Below are 20,429 nucleotides of genomic sequence, written 5' to 3'. Positions count from 1 at the left end.
TCTCCAAGCTCCAATGAAACAATTTATTACCAAAGCATAGTGGGGCCAATAGTAGCAGGAAGGGTGCCCGCTGAGGGGGCTGGCTCACCCCCTACCATGAGCTGGGGGTCTTCTCTGTCCACACCGCAGGGGCTGGTGGGAGATGATGGCTGGAAGGGTGGGATCGTCGAAAGGAGGAATTCACATTGTCTGGAGCCTAACTGCCGGGTTCCCTGATGCTAATCAAGACAGATTCATAGTGTTGCTTAAAAAAGCAGCAGGCAGGCACATTCAAGGGATCTTTCTAGAAGTGTATCTGTGATACTACAGCAGGCCTTGAGTCACATTTCTTGTTTGGGTTTTTTTCTATTTCAAACCCTGAGTCAAAAGTTCTGGAAGAAAATAAAAACGGCTGTTAGTGTCCTGGTCATTTAAGGAGCACCCATTAACCCCCTATCGGCACTTTCTAGAGACTGGCAATACTACCGTGAACAAGAACCTTTGTTGGACTTATGGTTTGGGAGAGGGGATACACACGTTACAAATTAACTTCCCTCCGGAAAAGGACGGGGCCATGTGTAAAAGAGGTGAGGTGATGAGAGGGGGTGGGGAAGTGCCTCACTGGGGCAGTGACGGAAGGCCCAGGTCTGAGCACTGATGATGAGAAGGAACAGTCATTCAAGAATGAAGTGGGGGGCACCTGAGTGGCTCAGTTGGTTAAGCCTCCAACTTCAGCTGAGGCCACAATCTTACAGTTCATGAGTTCGAGCCCCATGTTGGGCTTTGTCTGATAGTGTGGAGGCTGCTTCTGATTCTCTCCCTCTCCCTCTGCTCCTCCCCCACCTCAAAAAGATAAAGGGAAAAAGTGTTCCAGACTGTGAGAATAGCAAGTGCAAAGGTCCTGAGGTGGGATCGAGCTTGGCCTGGATTAGAATCTGAGGGGAGGACAGTGTGGCTGGCACAGAGTAGACTGGGAGGGGAGGTGTGAGGAGGAGGGGGTTCAGCCAGGCGGGCCAAGGCAAGGAGCTGCCATTAAGCAAGAGACGAAATCTTCAAATTATTCCAAGGTCACCAGGCTCTTTGATTAGCATCTCCTTATCAAGTTCCTAAGTAAGGGACAAACTGCCACTTACTCTTTCAGACCCAAACCATAATGATCCTGAAAGGAGCTGTTAAGTTTCCAGTTGTTTTTTTTCCCTAATGTTTTATTTATTTTTGAGAGGAAGAGAGACAGATTGTGAGCAAGGGAGGGGCAGAGAGAGAGGGAGTCACAGAATCCGAAGCAGGCTCCAGGCTCTGAGCTGTTAGCACAGAGCCCGACATGGGGCTCGAACCCACAAACCGTGAGATCATGACCCGAGCTGAAGTTGGGTGCTCAACCAACTGAGCCACCCAGACGCCCAAGGTTTCTAATTTTAAAATCTCCATCGCACTGGGTGGACAGGGAGGCACCGCAGGACAGGCCAGCACGATGGGAAGACTGAGGCTCCGAGGGTAAATACGGGTGGAGTCTGTGTGCCTGTCCAGCAAGGGCTGGAAGGAACGCACACAGAAGCCAGGCAGCTGGGCCCTGACTATGACAAGGGACCGCCCCGTCGGCCACCTCCAGGGGGATCCCGGGAGAAGGGTGGAGGTGGAGACCTGAAGGAGACCCGAGTAGGGCTTTGTGCTGACAGCGCGGAGCCTGCTTGGGATTCTCTCTCTCCCTCTCTCCCTGCTCCTCCCCCACTTAAACTCTCTCTCTCTGTTAAAATAAATAAATAAACTTTAAAAAATAAAGAGTATGCTTGCAATCCGCAACGGAAACACGGTGTGTCCATAAGCAAGGTCACGCATATTCTGTGCTGACAGGGAAGGGCCGCGAGATAGACTGAGAAGTGAAGGGCAAAGCGCATCACTGGGAACAGAGCCAGCGAGTCTTGTGATGGGGGCGGGGGGTGGGGCGGGAGGAGCCATCCCATAGGAAAGCGGAGGCTACAGGTGGACGGAGAAAGGGATAGACAGACATAGGGATGAAGAAAGAGACAGAAAAAGATGGAGAGATGATGACATATTGACTCTGCTTTCCCAGCCTTGAGCCCAGTCATGACTAAAAGCTTCCCCCTTGGGATTTTCTAGCTACAAGAACCAATCGATCCCTCTTTTCCTTCAAGCCAAACTGAGTCAGGTTCAGGTTCCTGCTGTGTGCGATTCCCCGAGGGCTGGATGGTTTGAGAACGCTGTGGAAAAATCCAGCATCTAACTGGGAGGTCGGCCCTGGAGGAAACCCTAAACGGCATCTGGGAAGCAGGGCTGGTGGAGGTGAGGGAGGGTTAAGACTCACAAACTCCGCCTTCTAGAACCCACCTATGTTACCATCTGGAGGTCCAGGGGATCGTAGGCGGACATCCGCAGATCCTGCAGCAGGGCTTCTAGACTGTTCCTCAGCATGGTGTAGGGCGGCCTCTCGTCGTACTTCAGGGCCATCACCACCTGCAGGTACTCCTTCAGGGTCTCTGCAGTGACGACACCCCCCACCACAGGAGAGACCTGAGAGGGGCCCCCAACCCCGAGTCCCTGCCACAGTGCCATTTGCTCAGTGCTTCCTCTGTGCCTGCAACTGACTAAGGCACTTAAATTAAAAAAGATTTTTTCTGGTGGGGGGGGCACCTGGGTGGCTCAGTCAGCTAAGCGACTGACTTTGGCTCACGTCACGGTCTCACGCACGGTTAGTGAGTTCAAGCCCTGCATCGGGCTCTGTGCTGATGGCTCACAGCCTGGAGCCTGCTTCAGATTCTGTGTCTCCCTCTGTCTCTGCCCCTCTCCTGCTTGAGCTCTGTCTCTCTCTCTCTTTCAAAAATAAATAAAAACACTAAAAAAATGAGCCCTTACAGAGCTGGAGGGGACAAACAACCCATTCTTTCAGCCTCATGTTTAGAGGGCAACGTAGAAGTTCTACAGAAGCAACACTAGAATCTCCAGTAACGGGGACTGGCCATGAACATGATGGTGTAGAGGGCGCCTGGCTGGCTCAGGGGTTGGGAGTCAGACTGGATTTTGGCTCAGGTCATGATCCCAGAGTTATGGGACTGAGCCCTGTGTTGGGCTTCACGCTGCACGTGGAGCCTACTTAAGGTTCTCTCTCCCTGTCCCTCTGCCCCTCTCCCCCACTGGTGTACTCTTTCTCTCTCTAAAAATAAAAATAAATAAAATAAAACAAAAATGGCTGTAGTGGATCTAGGAATAAGAACACAGAAAAGCCAATGTTAATTAATGAAAAAAGCAAGATGCTGGGGCACGTGGGTGGCTCAGTTCATTAAGCGTGGGACTCTTAGTTTTGGCTCAGGTCATGATCTCATGGTTTGTGGGACTGAGCCCCACGTCATGCTCTGCTTGGGATTTTCTCTCTCTCTCAAAATAAATAAATAAACTTAAAAAAAAAAAAAAAGGCAAGGTATTGACCAGAATGTACATAAGGCAAGCTTATTTTCATTAAAAAAAAAAAAAATTGACAGTTTTGTAAAAGCAACTGCTCTACGAAACCAGCCCAGGCGTGCAGGCCCTTACGGACGCTTGCTCTGTCGGAGAGCGCGGCTGCAGCAGGCTGCGGAGGCCGCTTCTCCCCCCGCCTCCGCGTGGTGCCGCTCTGCCATGTCCGCTGCCTCTCCCATCTCAGAGGTACCTGCCCCCGGTGGCGTCTGGGCTGGTGTTGGGGCGCGCGTGAATGTGGCGGACTCATGTCCCGGACCCCCGTGCTTTGCGGCGTCTGTCCATGGCCTCTTGGGAAGCTGCCCTAAACGGTGCCGCGCTGATCGCCGGGCGGGAGACAGGAGCCCTTGAACTCGAGCCGCCCCAGTTGAGCCACAGCCGGGCAGCAGCGGCACGAATTCCCCTCCCCCGCTCACCCCTCAGACCAGGAGAAGCCCCACCTGGCTGAACCCGGCCCACACTCTTGTCCTTAACAAATCTTCATAGAGAAATACAATATCGTGAGTGTGGTTGTGTGTGTGTGTGTGTGTGTTGTTACTTTTATGCAGAGACACTTCTGAATTTTGTTTTTCTGGAACGGGTATGTACACACACGCAGTTTGGAAAACTCGAAGGAAGAAAGGTGTGTGAGAGGGACAATCCCAGAACCGACCAGTGGGCCTGTTTCACCCAACTGTTCCCTCCCCCTTCAGGACATACCTGAGGGACTGATCCAGCGACTGCACTGTCCCACGAGGCCTTTCGGGTTGTCAAGGAACCTGCCAGAACACAGAGGCATGCAAGACGTCTTTTAGGGAGGGGAGAGCAAACTTTTATTTTAAAGTTTATTATTTACTTTGAGAGAGAGACAAAGACAGAGAGAGGAAGCAGAGAAAGGACAGACAGCGGGAGAGGGAATCCCAGGCAGGCTCCGTAACGTCGGCGCAGAGCCCGATGCGGGGCCTGAACTCACGAACCATGAGAGCATGACCTGAGCTGAGATCGAGGGTGAGGCACTTAACTGACTGAGCCGCCTGGGCTCCCCAGTAGAGCACATTTTTAAAACAATGTCTAGGGGCACCTGGTTGGCCCAGTCAGTTAAGCATCTGACCCTAGATTTTGGCTCAGGTCACGATCTTGTGGTTTGTGAGTTCAAGCCCCACATCAGGCTCTGCACTGGCAATGTGGAGCCTGCTTAGGGTTCTCTCTCTCTCTCTCTCTCTCTCTCTCTCTCTCTCTCTCACACACACACACACACACACACACACAATGTGTGTGCCCCTCCCCAGCTCACTAAGTAAATAAACTTTAAAATAAACAAATAAATACAACAGAATGTCTAGTAGATACACAGTGGATTCTTGTTAATTGTGGTACTTACGGCCTGTAGTGTGGCCTCAAGTACGGAATTAGTGAATTCTAAACCATGCTTTTAGGGGAAACGTAGCATCAGTTTCCTGAGAGGTTCTGGTTACATTTTCATAAACTGATCACTACTTTTGTATTAGGTGTGCTTGTGCTTAAAGATACCATATTTGGGGTACCTGGGTGGTTCAGTCGGTTAAGTGACCGACTCTGGCTCAGGTCATGATCACGCAATTGGTGGGTCTGAGCTCCGTGTCGGGCTCTGTGCTGACAGCTCAGATCCTGGAGCCTGTTTCAGATTCTGTGTCTCCCTCTCTCTCTGACCCTCCCCTGCTCATGTTCTGTCTTTCTCTATCTTTCAAAAATAAATAAACATTTAAAAAAAAGATACCATATTTAATATAATGTTGATTTAATCACACTGAGCTCAGAGCAAAATCCTCAACAAAAACATCTGGAGAGGCGCCTGGGTGGCTCAGTCGGTTAAGCATCCGATTTCAGCTCAGGTCATGATCTCATGGTTCGTGGGTTCGAGCCCTGCGTCGGGCTCTGTGCTGACAGCTCAGAGCCTGGAGCCTGCTTTGGATTCTGTATCTCCCTCTCTCTCTCTGACCCTCCCCTGCTCATGCTGCCTCTCTCTCAGAAATAAAACGTTAAAAAAAATTAAAAACAAAAACATCTGGAAAATGGGCATTAAACAGACTCCACGAAGGACCCTGTTTACCCTGTGAGATCTGAAACAAGAGGCAGAGCATTGCCTTGTTTGATCTCAGCTGGGACTGTGTGCAGCAGGTGACTCTAAATCTCTGCTCTGTGTGTGTGAGAGAAAGGCGTGGGGAGCACTGTGGGTGATTCTGGGGTTACACACACCGTTTAGTGGGCAGGTGAATTCACAAATACGGAATCTGTGATGAACAAGGACTATCTTTCTTTGCATAAACACACACACACGTCCCCTTGGGCTACTCAAGAGAACCAGAAACGCATCCAATTCCAGGGCGCCTGGGTGGCTCAGTCGGTTAAGCATCTGACTCTTGGTTTAGGCTCAGGTCATGATCTCACAGTTTGTGGGATCAAGACCCATGTCGGGCTCTGCTTGATTCTTTCTCTCTCTCCCTCTCTCTCTGCCCCTCTCCTGCTTGTGTGCGCATGTGCCCCCGCTCTCTCAAAATAAATAAACACTAAAAAAAAAAAAAAGAAATTCATCCACTTCCTTGCTCCATCCTCACTTGGACCACCGACCTGACTCCCCACTATCCACCCAGTGCCTGGGGGTGCCATCCTTGCCTGCCCCAACCACAGCCCGGAGAGCCCCAAGCTCCACCCTCCTGTTCCCCAACCCTCATGCACCACCCCCCTTCTGGCCCATTTCAGGCCTTATCCTCCCTCCTTGGACCTCAGCTTCCTCCCCAGCTTCCTGCACATTCCCCACATGGCCCTTCCCCAGCAGACTCTGCCCCTTCCTGCTCACAGCCCTCAGGGGAGTCCCCAGGGCCCTGGGGGAAAGCCCGTAGCGCACACAAGGCTGCCAGCCCCTCTGGCCTGGTCTCTCTGGCTTCCTTCCTCCCTCCCATTTCATGCCCCAGCCGCACCACGCCGCTTCTAGTTGGCAAACTAGGTCAGGCATCCGTCACACCTCCTGGCATCAGCACATACTGCTTCCTCTGCCGACAGCCTTCTCCTATCTTGACCCCTGGCCATGACCGCTCTCCCTTTCGGACACTGCTTGACGGCTGGTCTCCTGGAAGCCTCCCCATGATCCCACTGGACAGAGAAAACAGATCTCTCCCGACTGCCTGAGTGCTCTGTGCACAGTCCATCGATGCCCCAAGGCACTTTCAGGACATGGCAAGGGCCGGGTCTGACCATCTCTCCTGGCATCTCACTATGTGTGTGCTGGCACCAAAGGTCTGTGCCCCTAGGATGTATGGGCGACTCTGCCACTGGGTGTCAGTGTCCCTGGGGCGTCCCTGCCCAGCCCGCAGCCTTAAGAGCAGGGAACAAATTCGACCAGCGCCTGTGCTTTCCCAGAAGCGGACTTGCACACCATAAAGTCTTCAGGAATCAAAATGCCTGTCCTTTTTCTTTCACTCATTTATTCCATCCTGAACTAGAATGTAAGAAAAGTGAATAAATGTTGAATGAATGGGAAAAGGCCATGCACACAGGTAGGGCTCCCTAGAGGCCGGTAGGTTCCAAAAATGTGCACGTGGCAACATCGCCCCCTCCTGGTCCTTTTTGTTACTGCCTCAAGTCACAGGACTGGGGCGGGGAGGGCGCCCCCCCCCCAACGATGATTCTTGATGTTTCAGACCTTCCCTCTGTGGTTGTGGTTAGGATCCCGGGCTCGGGAATGAACTGTTCTCATACTTCTATCCCGGTTATTAAAATTATTACTAGGACCTATTTTATTTAAAAATGTTTATTTATTTTGAGGAGAGAGAGAGAGAGAGAGCGCGCGAGCATGAACACACAAGCAAGGGAGGAGCAGAGAGATATGGAGAGAGAGAATCCCAAGTTTGCAGAGCCCAACACGGGGCTCAATCCCACAAATTGTGAGATTGTGACCTGAGCTGAAATCAAGAGTCAGAAGCTCAACCAACTGAGCCGTCCAGGCGTCCCTAGGACCTACTTTATTTGCTCTCCACCGACTGGGTAAGTGCACAGCCTTCTAGAGAAGCACGTCCTACTCCCTGATTATCTCTTGTGAAGGGGAAGGCGGCAGAGGTGTGAAAAGGGGGGTAGGGCTCTTCTCGGGAATTAGAGGAAGTCGTGGAAGGAGGATGCAACCCAGTGGAGCCTCAATGGGCAAGTTCACTGGTGACAAGGGGTGCACTCAGCAGATTCACATCTGGGTCTGCAGCATTTCCCAGCCCAGGGACTGGCATATAATATCCATATATAATCGCCATCAGAAGACAGGTTCTGAATGAATGAATGTTATGTGTGTGCCCTCCTTTCTGGCTAGAAATCTTGCCTCCCCTTTGCCTGCCCGGGAAGGCCCCCTGCTCTGTTCAGACGGGGTCAGGCATCTCTTGGGTAAAGGCACCCAGCGGCCTGAGGCCGAGTAACGTGCCTCCCTCTGCTCCCACAATGCTCCTGGGGCTGCCTCCACCTGCTTCCTGCCCGTGTGCTCTCCTCGCACCTGGGAACCCTCCACGGCTGGGGCCGCGTCTGCCTGACCTGTCTGTCCACGCGGACGCCCAGGCCTGGGAATGAAGGCTCATGTATTCTTTCCTTATTCACTCATTCATTCCATAACTATTTCCTGAGCGCCCACAATGTGTAAAGGGCCATGCTGTGAGCAACACAGTGACGAAGGGAGCTGGTGTGGCCCCTGTCCTTGCAGAAATTTGACTGAAGGTGGCACCGTGGAGAGTCTCTAGCTGTCGTCCACTGTCACTTCTCCCCTTTAAGGGCAAGATCCCAAGGGGGCAGTGGCCCGAGGCTGCAGACGTTTCCCAGCCCCACTGCAGCTTGCGGCGGCCATGTGACCAAGAGATGCATGTCATTCCCAGTCCTGCCCTTTAAGAGCAGTGAGAGACGGCGACAGCAGCGTTGGCACCAGAGAAGGCTGGACACAGGCTGAAGGGCGCGAAGGGAAGTAATTTTCCTTGTCCGAACTGTCCTGTTGTGGCATCTCCTTGTAAGAGCAGCTCCGCCTTGCCTTTAACACGACAGAAGTGCGTGAAGGAGCTGTTCACAGGCTTCCGCCACACTCAACGCCTTGGCAGTTGGGTCATATGCTCCTACTAGCCGTGTTACTAAATTCGGCGACTTGTTTTCACCTGGCTTCATTTCAAGAATGGAGAGCTGCCGGGAAACTCAAAAGTAAGGGCAAAAATAAACTCCAAGAAAAGAGGGCAATGGGCTCATGTTCTGGTGGGTTCTGAGGCTGCCTTCTGACACAGAGGCTGCCTGTGAAAGCCCCGGAGCCAGGGGCCTCTCTTTCTCTGTCTCTCTCTCCTCCTTCAGAGACATCAAGGGCATATCAGCACCAAAGCGAGGCATCGTCCTTGCCTCACTGCCCTTCTGGAATGGATTCACTTGTCACCATTGCCATGAGAACGGCCCTGGCCATTAAATCTAAAGGAGCAGTGAGTGCCCAGAGCCACACCCAGGACTCTGACCCAAGGGCCCCAACTAGTCCGGACTGTGACATGTTGTGTGCTTTACTCGTTGATCTCTCGTCTCCGCCACTAGGATGTAAGGTCCCTAAAGACAGGAACATTTGTCTCAGTTATTCCTGTGTCGCCAGGGACTAGAGCAGAGTGTGGGGCAAAGACCGGTGCTCAGGAAGTCTCTGTTGAGGGGCGCCTGGGTGACTCAGTCGGCTGAGTGTCCAGCTTTGGCTCAGGTCATGATCCTGTGGTTCGTGGGATCAAGCTCTACATCGGGTTCTGTGCTCTCAGTGTGGAACCTGCTTCGGATCCTGTCTCCCTCTCTCTCTGCCCCTCCCTCACTTGCTCTCTCTCTCGCTCTCTCTTAAAAAGGAATAGACCTTAAACAAATTATAATAAATATCTGTTGAGTGAAGGAAGGCTGCACCCATGGCCCAACATTCCATCCTTTTACGTGGCTTTAAGGTCAAAGAACCTTCTCTGGAGTCGAGTGGCCTGGGTGTGAGCCTAAGCACCTCTACTTAGCAGTGGTGTGACCAGGGTTGATTATCTGAGCTCTCTGTGCCTCAGTCTGGGAGAGCTCACCTAAGTTGTTCTGAGGATGACACAGGGAAGCACTGGGCACAGAGACTGGCATAGATAAGGGTTATGATAAACATTCGCCTCGAACAGAGGTCACTAGGTAGGAGCAGGCCAATGTGACAGGGGCAGATCCCTTCCGTTGAGCCTGCACAAGCAGGAAGCCTGATGCAGTGGGGGTGACAAGCCCCCCCCCCCCGAGTGTTTAAGTAGAAACCTGAAGGAAGATGAGATTCAGGGCGTGGTACCCTTTGTGCCAATCAAATGCACACCCAACAGTGGCATCATGTATTTTTCAAGGATACAGATACATCCAGACAAATTCACAAGGAGTATTAGGAGGCAGTGCACTAGCGACGTAGCTCAAGTTGAAAAACATAGCAGTAAGTGAAAGAAAGCAAGAAATAGAAATTCAGAGCTCAGTACCATTTATGCAAATGAAATACACTCGTCATACATTGTTCAAAGTCACAGACTTATCTACACGAACATACTGAAAAGCAGTAGTCAGAGGCAGTAAGCTCAATGCACATGTGACGATGCGGTTAAAATCGAAGAACACAGTGCTGAGTGAAAAACGCCAGAAACAGATGAGACTTAGAGCAGAATACCATTTATGCAAGTCAAACACACACAGGACCACCACCATCACGCAAGTTTTAGGAAATAAATACAGTTAAGCAACATCAGTAGAACTTATAGTAAGTATTGCTGAGTGGGTTGTCCATGGTTGAGAAAAGATGGAGGATATAAAAGGGAAAAAATAGACCGAGAGAGAGGCTCGACATGAACCAGTAACAGCACATTAAGAACTGAGAGGCACAAAGGACTGTGCCGTTCCCTAGAGTTTTCCCTCTTTCCACTAGGCACACTTACCCTGGGTAATCTCATTCTCTCCCAGGGCTTCTGCTAACAACTTCTGAGATAGCAACGAGATCTGAATCTCTGTTTACACTTCACTCCTGCCCTTCAGACATGGATGGCCAAGCAATCTCCTAGACGGGTCCTCCAGGAGGACTCCTAGGCAACTCTCACCACCCCCAGTCTATCTATACCAGATCTTGAATCCCTACCTCTGGACCAGTAGAACTTCCCAAGGTCCAGCTGTCTACTGTCCTTGGTGCTGAAGACCAAAGGGCCTGTGCTCACTTTGCTCTGAGCCCAGCTGCCCGCTGTCCGTGGTACTGAATCCCTCCTAGCCACGCCCCACGCCCGCTGTCTTAGGTGCTGAAACTTAGAGCCCCACTTCCCGCAGCATCCTGCTACGCTCCTCGCTGTCCTTGGTGCTGAAGACCAAAGTGCCTGTGCTCCCTTTCCTCCAAGCCAAGCTGCCCGCTGTCCTCGGTACTGAATCTCACACAGCCGAATTTCCCGCTGCATCCAGCGACTACTGCTCCTACCTCTGCGTGCTATGCTTGGTGCTGAATGTCCAAACCAGAACTCTCAGGATCTGGTGGTTTTACAGCAGAGGGCAGGGAAAGGAGGTATGGACTGGTGACTGGTGTCGCTAGACGCTGAAGTAGAGTCCAGACCTAACTGCTTAAGTTTTCCATTTGCCTGTGAAGGTATGAATGAGTCATGGTGTCCCGTGCACAGTGACCGTTTTCTATAGGTCAGGCTCTGTGCTGACTGCTGTGTAGCTGACTCCCCTGAATCCTTCCACAGGCCCTGTGGTAGGTGTTAATAAGATCTCATCCCATGGAGAGCACCGAGGCTTGTGGAGGTTAGGCTGCCCACCCTACATCCTGCAACGGTGAGGCTGGGGTTTCACCCCAGGCAGCATGGCTCCAGAGCCCACGCTGCTGTGTGCTAGAATGACCACAGGACATGCCTGAGAGCTGCAGAGGTCTTGGCTCTGTGGGACGTTGCCTCCCCCTCCTTCTTGTTCCCTGGTGGGTTCTGAGCTTCTGTCCCACCTGCAGGGGTTCCAGGCCACTGCTGGGTTCTGCTGACCCCTAGACTCACTTCTGTTTCAGCTTCATGATCTCCTCAGTGTTGGGAAGGCAGTTTGTCCATGGCAGGAACCCGTACAGCCACTTTAGCAAACAGTAGCCCAGGGTCTGGAGGTCGCTGCGGCGGGAGGGCCCTGGGGAGGGAGAGCAAGAGGCAGCAGCTCAGTCCAAATGCTCTACCATGACAGGTCCACCCGCTTCCTTTACCTCTTTCACTCAACCCTGCACTCATGGACTCAACCATCCAAGAACACGAGCTTTCGTCTGTTCATTCACTTTTCATTTGCCAGCTCTTGCGCTGTCACGAGTCTCTCAATTATTCTCGTTCACTCTCTCAGTCACCCCTACCATCCCCACTCTCACTAGCTTACTCCCTCATCTTCTTGTCTTTCAGTCATTCACTGAGTCCTCAGCTCTGTGTACCAGGCCCCATTACACATTCTTAAATCCCAGACAAGAGTCTGGTTGGGTCCCAGCCCTTGACAGTCTAATGGGGACACAGTACAGTGTGGGATTACCTGAGCTACAGGGGAGGCAGAACAGGGTGAGAAGGAGCCCAGAAGAATGGGCATTGAACCCAGCCTCAATAAAGAAGGATAACAGAAGCTGTCTGATTTACTTTCTTATGCTTCCTAAATTACATGATTTAGACAATAATTCATGTAAACACTGAGAGTTGACTATACCAGACCTGCTACTTGACGCTGGAGGCATAGGGACCACCCCTTTCTTAGGGGAGGTCAGTCTGGTGGGAGGGCACAGACAGGCACACGGATGGCCGTGACATCAAGGGATTTGGAAAAGAGAGACTGAGACCTCCTCAAGGAATCGTCTCCTCCAAGTACTCTCTTCTTACTTATTCTGTACACTTTCCTTGGATAATCTCATTCCTTTCCCAGGGCTTCAGCTGACAGCTCCTGGCATACTGCTGATATCTGGGTCTCTGTCCAGACTTACTCCTGAGCTCGAGGAGTAGAGAGCCAGTTGCCTCCTTGACAGCCTCTCCTGAGTGACTCTTGGGCAACTCTCATGTTCTAAGTCTAAACCAAATCTTGAATCTGAACCTCTGAAACTGGGGCTTCCTTTTGTGCCCAGCTCCTTGCTGCTGTCCTTGGTGCTGAATGGCTGCCCTACAACTCCCTGATGCAACCCATTCATGGTTCTGAATCCCCATCATGGCTCCCTTAGTGGGATTCCTGTGTCTGGCCACCTGCTGTCCATGGCTGTGAAAACCTAGAGCTGTCCTTATATGAGAAGTGTATCTCCATGGTCCCAAATCCCTTCTCTGGACCCTTACCACATCCTTTGTGCAGGTCAAGGCTAATGAACTCAAGGTCCCCCTCATGTGGGCTCCTGCTGCCTTCCACATAGGCCACGTGTTTGCCGCCAGGGGCATAGCGGAAGGTGAAGCCGTAGCCTCCCAGCATCACCTGTGTGGACATGGGGAGAAGCCATTCAGTTTGGAGGTTAGGAGCCTGGATTCTAGAGTCGGAGATTTCAATCATGGGTGCAATTTGACACAAGTGAATACCAAACAGTACAGAAGGGTGTGAAATGAAAAGAACCCAAACCGACCATCTCCAGCCCCCAACCCACTGCTCAGAAGTAACCACTAATAATCATTCCTTATGCATCGCTTCAAATAGCTTTCTTTTAATAGCTGGTAAACACACATGGATGCAGAGGAGGCTCTAGTTTCCCACAAAAGGATGACACTAGACCTCTCGTTAGGCACCTAGGTTTTTACATTTTTTTAAAAGTGGGCTTCGGGGCGCCTGGGTGGCTTAGTTGGTTGAGCGTCCAACTTTCGCTTAGGTCATGATCTCACGGTTCGTGGGTTCGAGCCCCGCGCCGGGCTCTGTGCTGACTGCCAGCTCAGAGCCTGGAGCCTGTTTCAGTCTGCGACTCCCTCTCTCTCTGACCCTCCCCTGCTCACACTGTCTCTCTGTCTCCTAGAAATAAATAAAACATTTAAAAAAAAAAAAAAAGGTGGGCTTCACACCCAGCACAGAGCCCAATATGGTGGTTGAACTCACAACCCTGAGATCAAGACCTGAGCTGAGATCAACAGTGAGACATTTAACTGACTGAGCCACCCTAACCAGGTGCCCCCCCCCAACAGCTTTTTGCATTTTAATGTTTATTTTGAGAGAGAGAGAGAGAGACAGAGCACGACTAGGAGAAGGGCAGAGAGAGAGGGAGACACAGAATCCAAAGCAGGCTCCAGGTTCTGAGCTGTCAGCCCAGAACCCAATGCGGGGATCGAACTGACGAATTGTGAGATCATGACCTGAGCCAAAGTCAGATACTTAACCGACAGAGCCAACCAGGCAACCTGCTTTTTGCATTTTTTTAAAAAATTTTTTAACGTTTTATTTATTTCTAGGAGTGAGAGAGAGAGAGACAGCGTGAGCAGGGGAGGGTCAGAGAGAGAGGGAGTCACAGACTCTGAAACAGGCTCGAGGCTCTGAGCTGGCAGTTAGCACAGAGCCCGACGCAGGGCTCGAACCCACGAACCGCGAGACCATGACCTAAGCAAAAGTTGGACGCTTAACTGACTAAGCCACCCAGGTGCCCCTGCTTTTTGCATTTTAATAGTGGTTCCAGGTATTAAAATCTGGAGCCAGATAGATCTTGTTCAGCCATGCCTGAAGCCAGTGAATTCTGGATTTTTCCACTCAATGGGCCAATAATTTGCAACACCCCTTAAACATTTTCTTTTTAAAGCCAAGTTAAATCAGGTTTCTGTCCTTTGCAACTAAAAAAGTAATTCAAATTTACTTTAAAAGGTTTTTTAATAAGTACTCCTACTCAGAGTGTATACTTAAGGTTTTCCCTCTTGACTATTACAATCAGTGCTGTCAGAAACATTTTGTACGTATACCTTTGCAGAGTCCTAAGTATACTTTGCAAAGTTCCTTAGAGAGGAACTGGTGGATCAGAAAAACATACACATTTAAAATTTTGACTGCTATATCCAAACTACCTTCCAGAAAGGTTGGCCAATTCCCACTTTCAACAGGATATAAAGAATTTCTGTTTCCTTATATCCTTACCAACAACAGATATCACTCTTTTAAGTTTTGCCTACTCCTAAAATAGGATGTTTAAATTTTCATTTCTATGATTACTGACATTATTTAGGGAGGTTGAGTCTCTTTTCACATATTTAACTAACCTATGGATTTCTTTTTCTATAAACCGCCTTTCCTATCTTATCACTGTTCTACTAAGTTGCTTATCTCTTCTTATTTATCCAAAAGAGCCCTTTACATGTGATGGACAAGTCTTTATCTGCAATAAGCACTGTGAAATACAGGGATGTTTTGAGACACAGGAGACCCTGAGCCCAGAGAGCCCCTAGGGTGGAGGGGACCCAGTTATTACCTGGCTCAGGTCCTCTGGATTAACAAAGATGTTCTCAGCTGTCACGTTTCCATGGACATATTCATTCTCATGGAGGAACTCCAGGGCATCCAGCTGGGGGAAGAAAGACAGCATCTCCATGAGGGGCTTGACTAACACCAAGGGGCTCTGCGGCAAAGCCCGGTGAAGGAATCTCCCCTCTTGGGCCCAGGGTCAGATGGCGCTACTTGTGGTTGGAAGGGGGAAGGCTGTTTCAGCCTAATTCTGAGTGAAGCGTTAGGAAGCCCTCTCTGCTGACACACACAAGCATGTCTTCTTATTTAAGTTTTTAATTTTTTTTTAGTAGTCTCTATACCCAGCGTGGGGCTTGAACTCACAACCCCGAGATCAAGAGCTGTGTGCTCCACTGATTGAGCCGGCCAGGCACCCCGCAATTTGTATTTATATCCAGCTTTGACTTCTCTACTGAACTCTATAGACTCACACACTGAACTGCCTGGGTGGTCATTACATCCTGAGTGCATCCCCAAGCCCACCTTGAGCCCAAGGCTTACCTGTCCACTAGTTTCTGCCTGTTCGGCAAACTCTTCTCCTCAGGCCCTGTCCTCTCATGCTGACCTCACCTGGTCTCCATCTCGCCCCACCAGTCCATTCCCACAAGGGCCACAGGGCCTTTCTGCACTCAGAGCTGACCCTGCCCCTCCCTTGCTCACGATCTTCCCATGGCTCCCTAGTGCTCTCAGCACACCTCGGTTTCTGAATGATCTGGTCGCTGCCGACCTCTCCACATCAAGCCTGCCTTACTCACCCCTTTCCCCTACACATGTCACAACTGAAGACACCCTGAGCATGATGACCTTCAGGACTTACTTAATATGTCACTCCCTGGCCACTTCCCTCTCTCCTGCGATTTACATTGGGTCGTCTGTTCCTCTATCATAGCAGAGGGACATTTCTATTCAGAGGACGTTTGCAGCTTGTGAAAGTGTTTACTTTAAGATCATCCACTCCCACTAGTCATAACAACCAAGTCTGCACTACTCCCAGCCCCAGGGACAGTATCCGACACCCAGCAGGGACCTGATAAATATTTAACAAAAGGATGGATGGATGGATGAATCAGTGAATGAACAAACAAATGCCTTATGCTCTCTCTGCTATATAAGCCTATGCTCAAGTTATCCTTGGCCTGGAATATTCTCTCTCCATGAATCTCCACTCCCACTCCACCTGGCACCTTGTTATTTCCCACTCGTGGCTTCCACTAGGAAGCCCCACTGAGTCCCTCATTTTGAGGCCAGGGCCCCTTCTTCCAACTCCCACCTGGGAATGCTCATCACTCTGGTTCTAATGGTCTAGAGCCCCCCATGCCTGTCAAGCGCTAGCCCCCAGTGTCCAGCAGAGGGAGACACAGGCTGAATGTGCAAATGAACAAGCCGACTGGTAGTCTAGGGCCCAGTGTGCCATCCCCTGGACGGGAGCCAGCGATGTGTAGGTACATACCAGCCGGCAGGCCATCTGGAACACAGACCTCACCGACATTACATGCTTTGGGCTGTCATCCAGGGCCGACTGAAGGCTCCTCCCCAGGACAGGAAACACCAAGAACCTGGAAGACAGGAGTAGCCCAGGAGGCGGGAGAGATGACCAGGGCAGGGGGCAGAATCTAGGCCACCAAGGAGGGACTGTGGCTGGGTGGCCACAGGTTCCATTCACGGGTAAGATCAAGGGCTCCTGATTGGTAGGGCATCAGTCTGGTTCAGAGCTGGAGAGAAAGAAGCAGCTGACTGGCCAATGGCTCCAGGGTCCCAGTCATGCCCAGCTGCGTGCCAGGGAGAGGAAGAACGGGAGCAGCGAGGTGGCTGGCACGTGAAATGACTCACCTGTACTTGTTCTGGTGAATGCCAAAGCCGACGCAGGTGGGGATGGCCAAGAGGGGCATCGAGTTCAGTTTCTTCCACTTGGTCACTGTGGGAGGCAAGGAATTGAGAGGTCAGAGCCCACCTGGCCCTGGGCCCACAGCCCGTTCTCAGAGCAGAAGCAGGCAGTGCCCGGGCCCAGACCGGACCCTCAGCGCTCCCGGTCAGCAACGCCACCTCTGCGTGTGGGCGACGGCAGGGTGGGGATAGGGTGGGCATCGCTGACCTTGGGGTGTCATCTGTGTCTGCAGGTGATGGGGTGAACGAGGCAGAAAGCACAAACAAATCTGGAGTGGAAGGGATAAGAACAGAGTAACCTCAGGGTTCACATGGGTGACTAGTAAGATGTCTGCCCATCTTCCAGGATCTCAGGGGAAGGCACAGACCCAGTGATGTCTCAGTGGGTGACCAAAGCTCAGTGACTGGCTGGCCGGGGAGAAACAGCCCTGAGCTGGAGTGTTGGCCAACTTTTGTGGTGTAAACCCTTCCCCCCGTGGCCAATTTCAGGCCACCGATCTGGCGTCATGGAACGTGTGGCTGCAAGAGACGCCGGCACATCACCACACGGCGTTTTCACCATGCAGATGCAATGGCTGCTAACAACCCAAAGAGTACGGATAACAGAAAACGTAGGCAAATAATTAGGAAGTGATGAGTTTTGAGGATCTGAATATTTATTACTGTTCTTAGTACAATTTAGCCGATTGTAAGCTGATGTAATTAATTTTAAGTAATGACTATGTTTAGCAACTGGCCTGTGATACTCCTGGTAATTTAACACTAGGTTCTCCGGCCCACGCTGTCTGTCCTCTGAGGCCTGAGGGGTGACGGGGCACACCTGGGCCTTTCCCCACACCTTTGGGGGGAAGCTAGCTGTTCTGATCAGGAATTCCCAATTCGCTCCCCGTTGCCCATTTCCCTGCAGAATACCTTGCAAAGGCTTGGCCGCCCGTTGGAAGAAGTTCTGCTCGTTGAACAAGCGCCCATCCTTGGCATCCTAGTTGGGAATGGTCGGGGGGGGGGAGGGGGGAGAAGGATGTCACAATGCAAACTCTTAGACAAGGGCTTCTAGTCATCACTGGGCATGTATCACTCCAGGTCAATGCCAGCACAACCATCATCGAGTCCCTCACATCAGAACCAAATTCCCTAAAGTGCTGCATGTGAACACGTTATCTCCACTGCCCAGATTTCTTTCATGATGGGATCCACAAGTCTCCCTAGACATGTGGCCTTCAGCTAAAAACTACACTTCCCAGCCTCCCTTGCAGTAAGGAACGAGCATGTGACCAAGTTCTGGCCAGTAGGGATGTAAGCACAAGAGATGTGGGCAACTTTCAGGTTATGCCCTCAAAGGGCCGGGCAGGCTCTCCCTTTTCTCTTCTGTTCCAGTTGGCTGGAATGCAGAGGAGCTGGTGGGAGCTGGGGTAGCCATCTTGGCCCACGTGGAATTGAGGACATTGGAGCAACAAGAGAGAAAGTGGGTGCCCCTGTTCGTGGAGCCAGAGCCCCGGACTATTGCCCCAAATTTCTATATGACAGCAATAAAATATTATTTTTGCTTAAGCCATTATTAACATCGGATCATTTTTTTCCTTATGATTCAAACCAAATATTTTAATTAAACACAACTAGTACAGCTGGGTTCTTAAGAGACCAGGGTCTTCAGAGCACAGGGCTAAAGAGCCAGGTTCAAAGCTCAGCTCTGCCATTCATTTGATGTTTCTACAAAACACCTATCATGTGCTGAGTACTCTACTGGCACTGCGGATGCAGCAGTGAAGAAAGCAACTTGCATGCTGGTTGCCCCGGGCCAGGGACCAAGTGCCCATTTCCTCCCCTGTTACAATGGGGGACACAGTAAGCAGCTCACAGGGCTGCTTGTGGACTCTCAGCCCAGGGCTGGGCACGGAACAGGCTCCCAATGAGTAGGTGCTATTACTCATCTGTGAGCTCCGGAGCCCTCGCCCTGAGCCACTCACACTGCCTCCGTCTAGGGCCAAGGGAGGGCACCTGGCCCGGCTGCCCCAGTGTTCTGGTGGGGGGGGAGGGTGAGAAAATCTGAATAAACGAAGGGAAGTAAATAAAAGCCACCCGTAATCCCAGCTCGCAGGGAGGATGAGGCTCCTAACCAGGACAGTAGCCTTTCACCAGGCTCTTGCTTTGCGCTGGAGGACATGGCTCACCCACCTGGTTGCTCTCACTTTCTTGGTTTGTTTTTGCCCTTTTGACCCCCACTCAAGTGCATGTTTCCTGTACGCGAATGTTATGAGTGATTTCACGGACTCCTCCTCAGTGCAAGGACCCCATCTGACTGCTTCTCTGATGGACCCCAACATCCAGCACAGTGAAATACAGTGGATGCTCAATAAATACATGCTCTGAGGCAGACAGGTAGTGGGCGAGTGGGCCACACAATGTGGGTACTAGTGGCTCCACTGCAAAGGTGAGGAAACTCAGCCCCAGGAGGGAAGGCACTTGCCCAGACCGTGCAGCCCGACAGCACCGGAATCGGGGCTCCTCAGGGCGGACTTGACTGCAGCTTCCCAGACCCTCTGTGATAAAGAACCCAAGGCCAGAGGGACATGCACCCCACCCAAGGTCCCACTGCCCCCTGCAGGCCACGGCGGAGCTCTCCTGCCCGTGCCAGCCCTCAGAGGGGGCTCAGAGGTCAGTGGTGCCCAAGCCCCAGGCCCCCCCCTTGGCACCACCCCCCAGGGACACTCACTAGTTTAAGCGAGAATCTTTGTTTCTGGGGACTTGACTTGCAGGCGGAGGTGGAGACAGGCTCGGCTGTGGGTGGACAAAACGAGCAAGGTTATGAACGGCAGGGAAGGTGAAAGCCAGGGTCCTGAAACTTCCCAGTGAAGAACAAGCAGCACTTCCACTTGTCAAGTGCATTCTTGCCTTTCAAGACCTGTTCTTTCTTAGGTTTTGGAAAAAGGGTTTTTCCCTCCCTCTTCCTCTCTTTGATAATATTCAGCTGTACAAAAAGGGTTATTACCAAGCAAGCCGGACTTCTGTCCTTGGAAAGGCTTGCTTGCAAGGGTGGCCCATGGCTGGTGTCTGGGGAACTTGGATTTCAGGAGGGTTCCAGCATCGGTGAACCGGTAAGAGGGGCCCCTTGCGCCCAAACTATTATGCTGAACACCTGCTTTCCTTCTGGGAGTCTAGAACATTGGTACGTTCCAGGCAGAGTGCGCCTAAGTGGCCAGCTCCCAATAACAACCTGGGGTGTGAGATGCCTGGGTGGCTCAGCTGGTTGAGTGTCTGACTTCAGCTCAGGTCATGATCTCGTGGTTTGTGAGTTCAAGCCCCACATTAGGCTCACTGCTGTCCGCGCAGAGCGCACTTGAGATCCTCTGTCTCTGCCCCTCCCTCCATCCCTCATGCGCTCTACCAAAATTAAATAAATATAAAAAACAACAACACTGGGTCCTGGGTCTCTGAAGAGCACCCCCGGTAGACCACACTACACACATGCTGTCACACTTCCTTGGGCGTCCTCTGGGAGCCCATGGGGAGGGGACTCTCAGAAGCTTGTGCTGGTCTCCCCCCAGATGTCACTCCGTGGAGCTTTCCCCTCCCTTGCCTGTGCTCTGTGTTTTTTGCTGAAATGCACAGTGGCCCACTATGTACTGAGGCCTATGGGCCCTCCTTGTGACTACCTGAGCCTGGGGGGGGGGGGGTCCGGGGCACCC

The 20,429-nt window shown here is 51.6% G+C and overlaps 1 protein-coding gene across 7 annotated transcripts in view; it reads right to left on the bottom strand.

Moving 5' to 3' along the window:
- VRK3 (VRK serine/threonine kinase 3) overlaps nt 1-20,429 on the bottom strand; it is a 34,013-nt gene continuing 13,584 nt past the window's right edge. For all 7 annotated transcript variants that reach the window (XM_077747021.1, XM_077747022.1, XM_077747023.1 and 4 more), the window contains 10 exons: nt 19,457-19,521; nt 17,659-17,725; nt 16,693-16,777; nt 16,313-16,418; nt 14,831-14,923; nt 12,741-12,873; nt 11,457-11,577; nt 4,147-4,205; nt 2,326-2,474; nt 1-371 (listed from right to left, as the gene is read on the bottom strand). In XM_077747021.1, coding sequence (XP_077603147.1) covers nt 2,326-2,474; nt 4,147-4,205; nt 11,457-11,577; nt 12,741-12,873; nt 14,831-14,923; nt 16,313-16,418; nt 16,693-16,777; nt 17,659-17,725; nt 19,457-19,521 — 878 coding nt within the window. In that variant the 3' untranslated portion in view covers nt 1-371. The remainder of the gene's footprint in view (nt 372-2,325; nt 2,475-4,146; nt 4,206-11,456; nt 11,578-12,740; nt 12,874-14,830; nt 14,924-16,312; nt 16,419-16,692; nt 16,778-17,658; nt 17,726-19,456; nt 19,522-20,429) is intronic.

Source organism: Crocuta crocuta, unplaced genomic scaffold, assembly GCF_008692635.1.
Source record: "Crocuta crocuta isolate KB4526 unplaced genomic scaffold, BGI_CrCroc_1.0 scaffold334, whole genome shotgun sequence".
Lineage (NCBI taxonomy): Eukaryota > Metazoa > Chordata > Mammalia > Carnivora > Hyaenidae > Crocuta > Crocuta crocuta.
The sequence above is the reverse complement of the archived record's forward strand: the minus strand, read 5'-3'. Positions and strand labels throughout refer to the sequence as shown.